This window comes from Plectropomus leopardus, chromosome 21, assembly GCF_026936395.1.
Source record: "Plectropomus leopardus strain MGB_pleo_1.0 chromosome 21, ASM2693639v1, whole genome shotgun sequence".
NCBI lineage: Eukaryota > Metazoa > Chordata > Actinopteri > Perciformes > Serranidae > Plectropomus > Plectropomus leopardus.
The window spans coordinates 13248499-13262795 of record NC_142196.1 but is presented as its reverse complement, the minus strand read 5'-3'; the positions used below and the strand labels follow the sequence as shown (position 1 = coordinate 13262795).

The 14297-nt window shown below is 40.1% G+C and overlaps 1 protein-coding gene across 1 annotated transcript in view; it reads left to right on the top strand.

Annotated features, from left to right (window-relative positions):
- jph1a (junctophilin 1a) overlaps positions 1-14081 on the top strand; it is a 40889-nt gene extending 26808 nt beyond the window's left edge. Inside the window, exons 5-7 of the mRNA XM_042510708.2 lie at positions 9301-10034; positions 11289-11385; positions 11571-14081. Coding sequence (XP_042366642.1) covers positions 9301-10034; positions 11289-11369 — 815 coding nt within the window. The 3' untranslated portion in view covers positions 11370-11385; positions 11571-14081. The remainder of the gene's footprint in view (positions 1-9300; positions 10035-11288; positions 11386-11570) is intronic.
- Positions 14082-14297: the final 216 nt, after the last annotated feature.

Here is a 14297-nt window from a genome sequence, read left to right as displayed (position 1 = left end):
GTTGTTTACACAGACTGCATGTGAGTCAGAAATTAGCTTGTTGTGGTGCACAAAAGCGTAGAGTTTTCCAGGACTGTAATCGGAGACTAGAGGTATTGAGGATGACTTCTATCACCACAATGGGTGCCTGTGTGTGCTTCAACAAAGCCGAGCCTGCTTGAAGCAGGGTGCTGTATTCTGGATGGAAGCCTTGTCTTTGCTCTCAAAGGCCTGTTGTAACGGCTCGGAGACACTTGCTAAAATTTGCAGCCGTAAACTCTGCCAAAAAAAAGTGAGAATAGCAAAAAATGTTTTCTGTTCTTTTAGTTTTCTGGATCATGTCAAAGTTGTGCTTTAGTGGAGCGTAGCGATGTCTTATTGGGACAGTATGTTCGTGGAGGTCAACCAAACCTACTGCTCCCAGTACCAGGCAGTTCTCATCTTTCCTCTGCCTGGAGGTTTAACAGGCACACTGCCATACTATACTGCAGCTCACAGCGTAGGATGTCGACTCAACTCTGTTTAGTTCATTTACAAGGTAAGCTGAGATTCACAAGGACATACATTACTACGCAAATAGTGAAGGGTACAGATCCTTTTTGGTCAAAGAGATGGGGTCAAAGGTGGAGCACAAGAGCACAGAGAGGGCAGGAAAGACTCAACCAAAACTGAGTTTTAATGTTCCTTTTTTGTTCCCCTCTTAATTAATTCTGGTATATTCTGCGAACATATTTGTCTTTGCAATTCTGGAGAAAGATAGTTGCTTGCTGATTCTCATTCCCAGGTAAGGCTCAGCAATATATTAATATTCTATCGATATCGGAATATGAGACATGATGTCTTCTAAGATTTTGGATATCGTAATATGGCGAGTGTTCTTTTTCTGGTTTTAAAATCTGAAATAAAATAGAGTAATTTTCTGAACTTACCAGTCTATTCTACCTTTTATTATTATTCCCTTTACCCACTAAGTCATTTTAAGTCATTTTTGCTGAATATTTAGCAAAAATGTCGCAATGTAAATATGTAGCGCAGACATTCGGAGGGAGCTTGGATTAGAGCCGCTGCTCCTTTGCATCAAAAGGGGCCAGCTGAAGCGGTGCGGGCATCTGATCAGGATGCCTCCTGGGCACCTCCCTTTAGAGGTGTTCCAGGCACGTCCAACTGGCTCCGGGGCAGACCCAGGACATGCTGGAGGGATTATATATCTCATCTGGCCTTGGAACACCTCGGGGTCCCCCAGGAGGAGCTGGAAAGCGTTGCTGAAGAGATGGAGGTCTGGATTACCTTGCTCAGCCTGCTGCCTCCCTGACCAGGCCCCAGATTGTGAATGACAATGGATGGATGGAAATATTTAGTTAAAGGGACAACAGTCAACCATTCAGTATTGTCACAATATTAATTTCAAGGTATTTGATTAAAAAATAAATGGTGTTATCTGATTTTCTCCATGTTGCCCAGCCCTATAGCCTGGTCATCAAGTACCGATGGCCTTGCGCTGGTAGTCGGACCACCAGCCCAAAGCACCGGTATCTGATGACCCGGGTGTGAGACTCAACAATTTGCTGTCTTTCTCCAGAAGTTTTGTAATAATTATTACCAATGAATTATTTGAATTTGTTTCATAGCTACTGCTTTGATGGAGCAGAGTGCCAGAGGTGCCAAGTAACACCTTTTTTGTTTATTTTGATTTACAGTGTAAGATCTATACAAGCCTTGCCTCTTCCACTGTTAGTAGTATATTTAGGCCTATGAGCTTGCCGACCTTGGGCCCTTGCCAGAAGCCACCACAAAATAGTGGGTGACAAATAGATTGACAATGGGACCCATTCAAGCATGTCCCTGCACTAAGCCGCAGAAATGGCCAGCCGGGCCAGAGACATCCTGCGGCTTGTTTGTGTTGTGGAAAACGGCGATCATGCTTGGCAGGCCGGGTGATCTCCGGGGTTCACAAGTCTGTGCTGAGAGTGTCCTTGCCTTATAAGTCAGATCATGAATGAGAAAGCAGGCAATGTCATTATAATGTGCAACGCACGGCGACATCTGAGACGCAGTGTTTAAACATTCAGTTACGTAAGCGTGTCTAGTAAGCCAGACAGGCACCTGCAAGTAGCCAAACCCCATTTTCCATACATTCATTTTATTGCTTGTTAATAAAAGTATTTATTATATAAGTTGGACTCTTCCTGAGTAGTTCTGGGAATCTACAATGGCCCACTTTTAGGTTTGTTGCTGGTTTGTCCTTTGGCATGTTTTGTAAGCATTTTCCCCTATTTGCAGCTCCCTGGCAAAATGACCACCACTGTTGTTGATTTCAAAGAAAAACTTTGCTGTTTTAAAATATTCCAAAACAGTGTAGAATCCAGTTTTTCATGTGTCGACTTGTCTATCCTAAGTGTAACAAAGCCACTCAGTGTGACTTTTCCAAACTAATCTTCTTTGCTTCCTCAATGTCTACCTCTACAGTGGAAATATTCTCACTTACCCCCATCCCACAGCTTCTATTAAGTCCTCTAGGGTAACGACCAGAGGTCTAAACCCCTTGTTGTTTGTAATTGGCATTTCAGACTCATAGCAGATTATCACCCAGATTGGGAGTGTGTACTTCAAAAGGGAAGAGAGGGTCACAGGGAATAGGACCCTGACCTTTATGATTGGTTCACACACAGTACCCTGGAGGGGGAGCAGCGAGGGTTAGCTATGGGCGTGGCCTGTGTCATGACGTTAATTGGGCTATATTTGGTGCTGATGTGTGCTCACTGAGGTCTAATGGAGACATAGCTGAAATCCTTGTGCACTGAGAGTAGCTCGGCCCCGCGCTCGCCCCTCTCAGGGCTGACGCAGAGCAGCTGTCCCTTCCTTCAGCCGTTTGCTGGGGGAGGGTGGAGGGTGAGGGGGCCCAGCAGGGATCCCGCTCCGCCCTGTTTGACCTAGTCAAGGTACACTTGGACCAGGTGGACCCATAAAAGCCTGGACCTGTCAGGGCTAAGAACCAGACACGAGCAGGTGCTGCTTTATATTCATGGCAGCAGGTGTTAAGGAGTACATTTCAAGACAGTAGTTCAGACAAAGTTCAAAGTTATGCTGCAACTTTTTATGACTTTCAAGGATACAGCGTATGAATTTTCTGAAGATACCACTGATCTAATCCTTTTCCAAACAAATTTCAAGTGGATCGGAATTGAATAAAAGCCAAAATTCCAAGAAACATATCAAATTTTAAAAATGGTTTCCAAATATGGGGATGAATAACAAACCATAAAATCTAGAGCTGCAACAATTAACTGATTAATTAATCACCAAACAATCTGATAATTAATTACTCGGTTTAAATAATATTTTGCATAGCTTTATTTTTAATTTTTTTATATAACACGTACTAGAGACATGACAGTCGTACGTATGACACACAAATCTGTCACAAAAAGAAAAAACAAACAACAATTATATTGTCTCTGGTGACTGTAGCAAGTGATAAAACATTATATATATATAAACAATATAATAGTACTTATAAAAGTGTGCATTTCTCAAAAAAAGTAAAAATTCTTAGAAAAATAAATGATCATAATAACAATAAAAAAAAAAAAAAAAAAGCAAAAAACTAACAATGTTTTAGTAATGTTTAAGAAAAAAATTTTCATCATTTTCTGACATTTTATAGACAAAACAATGAATCTATTAATAGAGAAAATGATAAACAGATTTATAGACAATGAAAATCATTTTTAGTTGCAGCCGTAGTAAAATGTTTGATTATTTTCCTTCTTTTTCTCCCAGCATGCCCTGTCTCCGTCAGTCACATGTCAGCTCATGTGAACATGAAGCCTTCCATGTTCTTCTTTGCCTGTGGCCACTCACAAAACAAAGCACAGGAAGACAGCAATTACACTCAGCCAGTAGCCACAGACAAAGGGGCGTCCTTTATTTGCACGTGTGCGTTGTCATGCTCATTAGTATGCCAGTTTTGAGACATTTTGAGATTTTGATCTTATTCAGTATGTACATATGTAACATGAATAACATGACAAACGTGATCATGCATATCCCGGTATTCATTATTCTTACAGTATCCAGTTGTCTTATCATCTGTGTGTAGCTGTACCGTCATTTCTTACCAGCTAGATAAAGTGTTTACACGCCACACTCCTGGTTTCTATCACAGTTATCCAGGCAGCATATTCTCAACTGTTAGATACGGCCTTATTCAGTTTTCTAAAACCAGGATATGATGTTTACATGCAAAACACACAGCTCCAAAAACCTGATTGTAATCAGGATACTATTGTGCATGTAAACGCACACTATGTACTGTAAAAGTAGTGGAAGTAATCTGGCTAAACAATGACAGCTCCCTCTGCCCATCTGCCACTGTGAGTAGGAGGAAGAAAGAAAATCTAAAAAGCTACAAACTGAGTCATGAATATTAAATATAACAGTGTAGAGAACATGCTGAGATCATAACCCACAGAACAGACTATAATAGATATATAACAAATGTTATATCAGATTGTGAATAGAAAAAAATATATTATTTCTCAAATGCATCATAAATAAAGGACAAAAAACAGGAAAATAACTGTCATTACCACTTGGAGGACACGTTTTACATATAGACAGACACATTCATACGTAAACATGCACTACATATTTTGTGTTCCCTTATTTGGAAAAAGGAAATATTCCTACTAAGCAGTTTACATGGCTAATGACAATGAATATACTGTGCCCCTTTGCTTCTTTGCATCAAAATAGGATTGTTTTCAAAGTTTTCCACTAGTGGTGGACTTGTTCACCCTTGGAAACACAGCCTCCCTCCTTTATCCATTCAACCACCTTTTTTTAGGGCATGCATCTCTACCCCACAGTCTTGAAAAGTGATGGCAAGTTGGATTGTATACAGTGTAAACAGACAAGAGGCCATGTGTTGCAAACTGCAGTTAAGACCCCAGCTGAGACGCATATTTCGAATGCGCTGTTTACATTTCCAAAGAAAGCTCCTAAAACCTGAATAATACTGACATATTCTACATGTTGTAATCTGAAAATGCTTCATTCAGAAGAAGACCTCAATCGAATTAGAAAAACGGTTTGTAATAAAAAGAAAATAATAATGTAATATTAGTGTACATGTAAATGTAATTTATGAAATGTAGGGTTTTTTTTTTAAATCACTTTTCTTCTTGAAGAAACTGTACTCAGCTGAGTTTTAAAGCTAAGTAATGATACTGGTATCATATGAAACTATCCAGTGGTACCAACCATGTCATGCTAGCTTCTCAGGAAGGGGGCTAAATAACGCTCCAAAGTTTATTTTGGCGAAAAATGGCAAGGTCATTTCACAGGGGTCTCTGGACTTCTGACCTCTAGAATGAAAATAGGTTTTATGGGTACCCATGAGTACCCATACCCTTTACAGACATGTCCACTTTAAGCTCCCATGAAGCTTTTTGCTGTCATTTGATTCTTAATCAAGACAATCTGGAAAGAATTGCTTTACCTTGTCAGTATGGACTTCAAAACTGTTTTGTAATAGGTAATAATTTAATTGAAAACATAATTAAAAATTGGGATTAATCATTATTAACAATTGTAATTCTGCAATTAATCACAATTTAAAAAATAAAAAGTTTGACAGCCCTAGTATATTTCTGTCGTGGTTGACTGCTCTGTGCATCTGAAAATGTTGTAAAGGCAAAGCAGCACAAAGACCTGTCCTCATTCATACAGCAACAACAGCCTTGGCTCAGTGATTTTTACTGTCATGAAAAACAAGATTCAAAAGGTGGAAATACATATTTCCTGTTGCAAAACGCCCTTTCAACTCTGGGGTTTATCACACTAGATTATAAGAGAACCTTCCGCTCAACCCAAAATGATGTAAAATGGCAACAGATGTGATAACGGCACACACTGTACCCTTTCCCCCTACTGTGTACACACATCCATGCATGTACACTCAGACTGAAGCTACCCTCTTGATACTGCTGTTCATCTTATATTAAGGTCAGTAGTGGTTAGGCAGGGTCTTAAACAGCCGATCTGTTGTGTTTTCTGAGAGAATACAATCGCGTGTGTGTGTGCATGCGTGTGTCAGCGCGTGTGTTTTGCCTAGAGTGCACTGGAGCAGAAAATGTGCTGTGGATTAACATGAAGTTAAACAAAAGCTTGTATTCTGTTAACCTCAGAGAGACCATGATGAGGTGACAAGTCATAGTTACAGTTCTTGAAAGGAATAAAATGCACATATCTGGAATTTAAAGGGGAGAAATGCTCAAAATGTTCTAATTTATTAGTGTTTATTTGGGTTGGTGTTGAGTATTTTTGTCTTGGTCATGACTAGCACCATGGCCCACTTTAATGACCCTCTTTGGAAGGCTGCAGACTCAGCCCAGCTGATCAATGTTCAGATGAAAGAAACACCATGGCCATTTGGGTAAATGAGTCCCAGCACATGTCCCAGCTGACCTGGCTGGATTCCTTGGTAGAGTACATCTAATATATCTTCCCTCACTTATCACAACAACATCTACAAAGACTCAAGTATCTACAGAACAACCACAAGTTATTAGATTAATCACAGAAACATTTCCCCCCAAAAAACTTTGGCAAGATTCTTGGGTTGAAACAAAAAAGCATGCTCAGTATATTTTGGAATCCCTCAAGTGTAGTGAAAGTAGTTTGACTGCCGGTGTGGTTTTTCTTCATGAGGCTGGGGGTCCTTTTAGTGTTGATAACCATTCAGAAAATGTCTGGAACCCCTTCACAGGAATCTGTCCCTAAACAGAGTGAACCTCTCAGGCCTGCCCATGAACCCCTAACTCTTATTGAGTTATGGTGTGAAATTAAGCTTGTCGGATACATTAAGCCCCGCAGATGTCCAAATGTCCCCCCAGTCTCTTTGTAGTGGGTCTTATTGGTTGTGGCGGTTATGAAACAAATTAGGAATGCCATGCAGCCGAAAAATACTTCGGACTTATGAGTACTGAGGCCCGACAGGTTCTGTGATAAGGCCGATTACGCAGATGTGGGATTGGTTACACTTATTTCCTTCTGGATTTGATGTTTGCACAATTGGTTCCTAGAGGGGATGAGTGTCAAATCTAAATCAATATGAATTCTTTTACATTGAATTACCATGCACAAACTTAATAGGCAGCATCCATATAAGAGGCGTCTCGTTAATCCTTTTGATTGATCCTTAAGATTAACTCGTTTTTAAACACAATAGCTCAGTCAATGCTGATCACACCAACATGAGCACAGTAGAGTCACACCCCTTTACGCTGGCACAGTTTATTATCTGGTGGGGGTGAATTGGAGTGGAAAAACAAGCAAAATGGTATGCCTTCTGCATAAAAATATATATTCGATTGTAAGTAATTTCTTATTTCTCTCGATTTCAAACTGGCTATATGGGATGCGAAGGATCCTCTGCTCATACCATCTGATGTACTTCACACAAAGCGGTATTGTCCCTCTCTTAGTCACTCTGACACCATCTAATTTAGGCGAAGTGAAAAAAAAACAGGCAAACAAAGAGCCTGATGTCTCTAATAAATATTAATTCAGCACAGAACAAAGGGACGAATAAAGTGTCATTTTTCTCGCATGCAAAAAAGACATTTACATTCAGATTCAGGCCCTTTTGCACACACATTAGAGGATGTAACACTCATAATAACAATTCAAAACACAGATAAAAGAGGAGTGCACATTTAGTCTAGATGCAGTTGTATCATTAGACTGTCTGTGTCCACTAACCCCGCACCTCAGTCCATAAACTCCTGAAAGCAGAACGAGCGTCCCCAGATAAAAAAGAGATATTGCTGCACCTTAAGGTCGACTCTCTTTATCTGTTCAGCTGTGTCGCTGAGATGCTGAGAACTGATGTGACAAGGGCCTTTCCAGGAAAACAACATACTGATAAAAGAGAATGGCTGATGATAAAGATGAGCCTGCAGAGGAGGCTTCCTTTGTGAAATGGTGTTTGTGACCCTGCATTAATCAGTCTGTTTCACCTCCATCTCCTCCCAGTCTTTGCAGAATGATTGCATATGTAATGTTGATTCATGAATATTTTAATTGAAAGTTCATCTGTGCTTAGGGCCAGCTCTGATTTAAATCTAGCTTGCGGTGGAAGTCTCCAGTCAGGCAGGATGGAGAGCAAATTACTCTGTTCTACTAATCTGGTATGTTGGATGTCGGCTGCAGCAGAAGTTTCAGAGTAGCATTGATGTTGGTTAAGGGTTTGGTTGGACCTCCTGTGTCATCATTGAAATATATGGTGATCTTTGAAGACCAACAGTTAGAAAGTTACACTCACAAGTCCTTCAGAAGAATCATAAGAAAAAAGTAAAGTGTAAAAATAACTTGTTGATTTAGCAAACAAGGTACCAGTAGGCTGGTTTTATTACCACTGAAAAGAGTCCATCCATGTTACTAACCTAAGTGGCTAATAGTGTTTGCTTCATATTTACTTTACAGACGTCAGAGTGTTATCAGTCTTGTCCTCTTATTGTTGGCAAGAAATTGTATTTCCCCAAATGTTGAACTGAAAGAAGTACTTCACCTCTAAAATTACCACTGCATGTTACCTTGAATTTATGATGAAAACTTTGTTTTTCTCATATGCCTTCATGGTGAACGAGGAGTCCAAAAAGGCAAACATTCTTCATGAATTGAAGTTTTGCTCAACTATTAGGAATTAAAAATGTCTGTACAAATACAAGGCTGAGCAGTGTGTTTGATCTCTGCTCCAGCAGAGCTCATATGTATGCTCATGCTAAGGCAAAGTCATGGCGCACCATGTGCAGGCATAAGTTTTTTATTAAAACTTATTTATTAAGTCATTGTAACATTTTTAGCAAAAATGCATGTGTTTGGGAAGTAGTCTTTTGAGAGTATGAATAAATATAGCAAGACTTAGATCATACTGCACAAGTTGAGTGAGAATTTGTAAACAGTTGTTTTGATTTAGTTTTGCTGTTGTAAAGTGTGGCCCCTAAAGACTTAAGAAGAATGAAGATGTTCGCCTTTTTTGGATTCTTCGTTCACAGTGGAGGCAGGCAAGAAAAAAAATCTTCTTGAATTTAACGTTCCATAAATAATTGATATACAAATGGTCATTTTGCAGGTGCAGTATTCTCATAAACTGTTTCCCAATTTGTAACCAAATCAAACTAGTAATTAGGAATGACACATGTTTTTGCACTGTGGCTTGTGGTAATAACTGAAAGATACAAACTGAGGTGATGCAGATACTCAGCTTTAGGTAAATATTTATCATGTTAATGTGTGTCCCCTCTCTCACCTCTGCAGGGCCTGACTATATAAAACAGCCGTTGAAAGAGCCTGTGGAGATTAAAGAGGTCCCTGTTGAAAAGAAGGACAACTCCCCAAGAGATTCTCCCCATTTCTACCGCAAAGGTACCACTCCTCCCCGCTCCCCTGCAACCAGTCCTGTAACCACGCCACCCCCGTCGCCTCACTCCAGCAAGAAGAAAGGTCAGCTCGCCAACAGCACCAGCCGCAAAACCAGCAAAGAGGAAAAACCTTCCCGCAAGACAAGCAAAGAAGAGAAGTCAAGTCACAAGACCAGTAAAGATGAGCGGTCTAGTAGAAAACTGAGTAAAGAGGAGAGGCCGTCTGTCACTGATGGTCCCAAAGGTTCTTACATGCACATCGAGGCTCCACCTAAACCTGCTAAGAGTCAGCAACCTACCGCAGAATCTGCTCCTCCTCCACAGCCTCCTGCAATTCCAGTCAATGGCGAGCTCCATAGCGAGTACCACAGTTACTATGTCAAGGCCCCTACAAGGGGACGTCCACCTCCTGACCCTCAGGACGATATAGAAGAAGAGCCTACTATCCAGGACCTAGCGCGTATGCCCCCTCAACCCCCTAAATCCTATAGTATCCCCACTCCTAAGCCAGCCTCCATACGGGATAGCAAGAGCGACCCGAAACTCAGGAAGCAGGATTCCCTAAAGCCAAAGAGCCTCGCAGACACAAAGAAAGCCAGTATGGAGATTGCAGAAAACATGGAAGAAACAGTAAGTATCAATGATGGGACAAGAAAAAAGTGTACTTAAATGAAGAGATGATATTGTCTATAAGAAAATCATGAAGCTGGAGCCAGCAGCCAATTAGCTTAGCTTATTCCAGAAGCTTGAAATAGAGGAATTAGCTAGCCTAGCTCTGTCTAGGTGACAAAATCCAACCATTCACACCACTAAAGATCACTAATTAACCCGCGATACCTTGTTTGATTAATCCCAACCTGCTCTCACTCCCAGGTTGTCAAATACAGTTTGTAATGCCCCCTCTGCATCTCATGCTGATGGACAAGGCACCCTTTAGTGTCTAAATGTGACACACAGCAGTCCTCTGGGTGCAACACATTGTAAGACATGGTAAAAACTGTCAAACTTTCTCAGCTACATTTAGGTAACAAAACATGGTTAGGTTTAGGTTTTGTCTTGGATTAAAATAAGTACTCAACATGATGTAATTAGTCACACTAAGTTGGAGCTATGTACTTCACATGAAGCTATAGAAGTTACATGACATTACACTAAAAAAAATGTCTCGAACAGTGGTCTCCTGGGTGGAAGTCAGTGTTTGTTTGACCGATTCACCACCACTCCCACCCCATCTATGCAGAGTTTCTCGTTCTTTATACTATATCAGTGCTCTCTGCATCAAATATTGTTGTGTAGGGGTTTACACTGTAATTAGTTGAAAGCCCGGTGCTGTTGGCGTCAGTATTACATGTTGGTCAGTAGTACATGACAGAGCGTCAATATATAAAGACCTGTGAATGAGAACAATCTGTTAATCCATACAAAATATGAAGTTGAGAAATTACAATCACCATTTTGGACTAGTGAGGATAAGGACTAGTAACTTCTTAGATTGATCTGACAATTAGTTCCAGATACAAGCATGTTAATTAGTAAACTGTACAGGTGCAGATAGGTGGATTCACTTTCTTTGGGCAGATGAAAGCTAAGCTGTTTCCCCCTATTTCTAGTCTTTGTGCTAAGCTAAGTTAACTCACTGCTGGCTGTAGATTTCTATCTAGCATACAAACATGAGACTGGTATACATTTTCTCATCTAACTTTGACAAGAAAATGAATGGGCATATTTAATTTGAGGAGGGAATTAGCCTTTAACACCGCCTACTTCTTTTTATTCAAATAGTTCTTAATAACCTTGTCATGAAGAGATAGGCAGTATATATAATTTGATTGCTGTTGTAGATTATGTGATATCTGATCTTTATCATAATGTCATTTTTTGCAGGGTCCTAATTCGATCCTTGTTGCTATGGTAATGCTGTTGAATATTGGCCTTGCAATTATATTTGTCCATTTTCTGACATGATGATGCTGTTTCTCAGGTGAGTTCGTTTATTTTCCCAGACACTTTTATTCATCAACAAAAATTACTGAGGTGCAGATGAATCTGTCTCTAAAGATGAATCTGCTCTTTTTACTCACGTCTTCTACGTCTGCTGTGCCACAATGTGTGTCTGAAATGTGACAAGCAGCCAATTAAATCCAAACAAACTGTTTTATGTTGCAGTGAAACCATGGCAACCGGTACAGTTGCATCGCCGGCCTTGAAAAATGAAAATGGCGCCAGAGAGACACGGGGGCGGCCGTAGGTGTTTAGGAATCAGCGTGACACCGAAGAGAATCAGGAGGAAGGCATCACCACCACCAACCTGTCATGGGCCTTCTTTATGGCCAGCCCTGTGAATTAGCACTCCTTTGGCTTCTCTGAAAGCTGAGGTGAAATGTCGTGTCTAGTGAGATATAAAAAAAAAAAAAGTATAAAAATGCAACCAAACATACACAGTCTGAAAAAAGAAGTAATTGAAACCCACACGTGTGCTGATCCAAGCACTGGTCTCTGTAGCCCACTGCCTTGGCAGAGATAGCAGTGGGCTGGCGGACTTTGCTGGAAGAGTGTGGAGATGCACTTTTAGATGACGGGAGCAAACAGCTGCCTTTCTATTTTGCCATCTGACGTTTTGATGGGGAGATGTGAGCCCGTTGGCGGAGGGAGGGGGAGGACAGTCGCAGCGGGAGCGTGCTCGGGTGTTTGGAGCGTTTTCTGGGGTTCACACCACTCTTGCAACAGGAAACTGGGCACGGCCGTTGCCAGCAGTCAGTGCTAGCACGGTCACTAGCCAGTCTTACTCTGTTTACCCAATCATCACCGCAGCTTTCTCAAGCTCCGTCCATTGTAACCCAGGATACACTGCTTTGAAACACTCCCCGTGCATGGTACAGTTTTAACATTTTTGTTTGTTTTCTGTTTTATTGTAGCTTTTTTTTTGTTGTTCATTGTTCTCTGAATGTTGGTTACCTGCAGTCCTATGCTTGTAGTTGAAAATTTCTTCTCCTCTCAAAATGAGCTAAATACATTTGTTTCCCTTTTATTTTTAAATAATTTCTAACAATTGAGTTGTAATTTGACATTACACATTCATGTTACTGAAAGTGCAATATGTTTTATTTATTCAGAGGAAGAGCTTATAGTATATTTTGCCAAAAAATGGGGGGTTTTGCCATTATAAAAAAATCCTATGTTCCATTTATTTTGTCAGACTCTCATAGTTTGAATAGACTGGTTTTGAGAGAGGGTGTCGCTTAACAGCCACCATTGTGTTCAGGAAGGAGGTTCACACTCTAAAAGCTACCTAGCTCTGTGAGAGTGAAGTTACAAATGTCTTATGTTATTTATTAAAATCAGAAGGAAAATAATTTCATTGCACACGTCAATGAACCATTTTGCTTGAATTCCTTCGTTCTATTATTTGCTTTCAGTGTTTCAGTATACCACTAAAATGCAAAGATGCAGTTCACGTGGCTGCTTCTGTAGGCCCAGCAGTACTTGCGTGCTTGTGAGACTGGATCGAGACAGTCTTGTGGACAGTGGAAGGTGAATTTATTCAGGTTGAGGCCATGGGGAATGTGGCACCAGGGAGAAAGAGAGATGCCTTTAAAAGTCTTTAACAGTACCACTGTTTACCTCAGAAAAAGATGAGGAAAGGGGGGAGGGGGAGGGGGAGGATGCCATCCTTGTCTTAACTTTGTCATGTAGGGGATACTCTGACTGTTGTCATCACCTGAATCATGCTTTTAACTTGCCTCATCATAGCTGTTAGTAGTCTTTGTTGCAGGTATGGCATGAGTTTCTTTGATTTTAAATAGTGGATATTTATATGGTTGACATTTACTGTCATCGCCTCCAAGGTTAATTATTTATTCATCGTACAACTGATGTGTTTGTAAACATTGGTCATAATAAAAAAGGGCTTTAATATGGCTAGGTTTTCTTTGCTGCAATTCAGTTTTAAAGCTCAACTTGACTTGATTGTGTGTTACACAAAGAGCAGCACGACATTTGGGGAATGCAGAATCCAGTTGGATGTTTGCAAACTGACCATATAACTAAAATCAATTCAGGATGTGGAATAAAAGCAGACCAAGACACTAAATCATTTAAAAAAAAAAAAAAAAAGAAGTCATTATATTACAAATGTGATGCATTAAGTAACGATTTTTCACCCTTTCTTTGCTACACCCTCTTTTCTTGTTTTAACTGTCTTCACACGAGCATGGTGAAGACTGAAGTTTCAGAGGGTTTAACAGAGCAGCCTGTTTATGGAATATTTTTTGAAATGCAGCATTGCATGTTGGAGTCATTTATATATAGATAATTATATACTATTTGTAAGGATTTTTACAGAGCACAATCCAGAATCTGGTATGAGTTGGTATTTTTCTAACAATTTGCACACCTGTATTTTGACAATGAATATAACTTGTTTGTAACTGGTAATGTAATGCACATGATAATGTTTGACAGTGGAAAAAAGTACTTTATTTCTAATTGGTTGTATTGTATGTACCATTTGGGGATGTGAAAGGCAGATGTACTTGTTTGAGTATTTTAGGATATAACGAGGAACTGCAGGAGACTTTTGATATCTCAAGGTTCATGTTACCCCACAGATTTGTGCAAAGTCTTTGGAGATGAAGTTATGTGTATAACAATAAAGATGTTATGCCTTGTTAACCCACATTTTTCTTATTTGTGATGTTTTGATTCTCTTGCATGTTTTGATTCTCTTGCATACGGCGGCCAACAAGCTAAGAGACGATACAACAGCCCAACACATTTCCGAAATGTGCTAATTCAAAAACCCATGCAAATAGTTTACAATTCAAAAAAACATATGAAAATCCAAAACAGGTACAACAAAAAGCGCTGCAAAATGAAAAGGTTAACATGATGGAA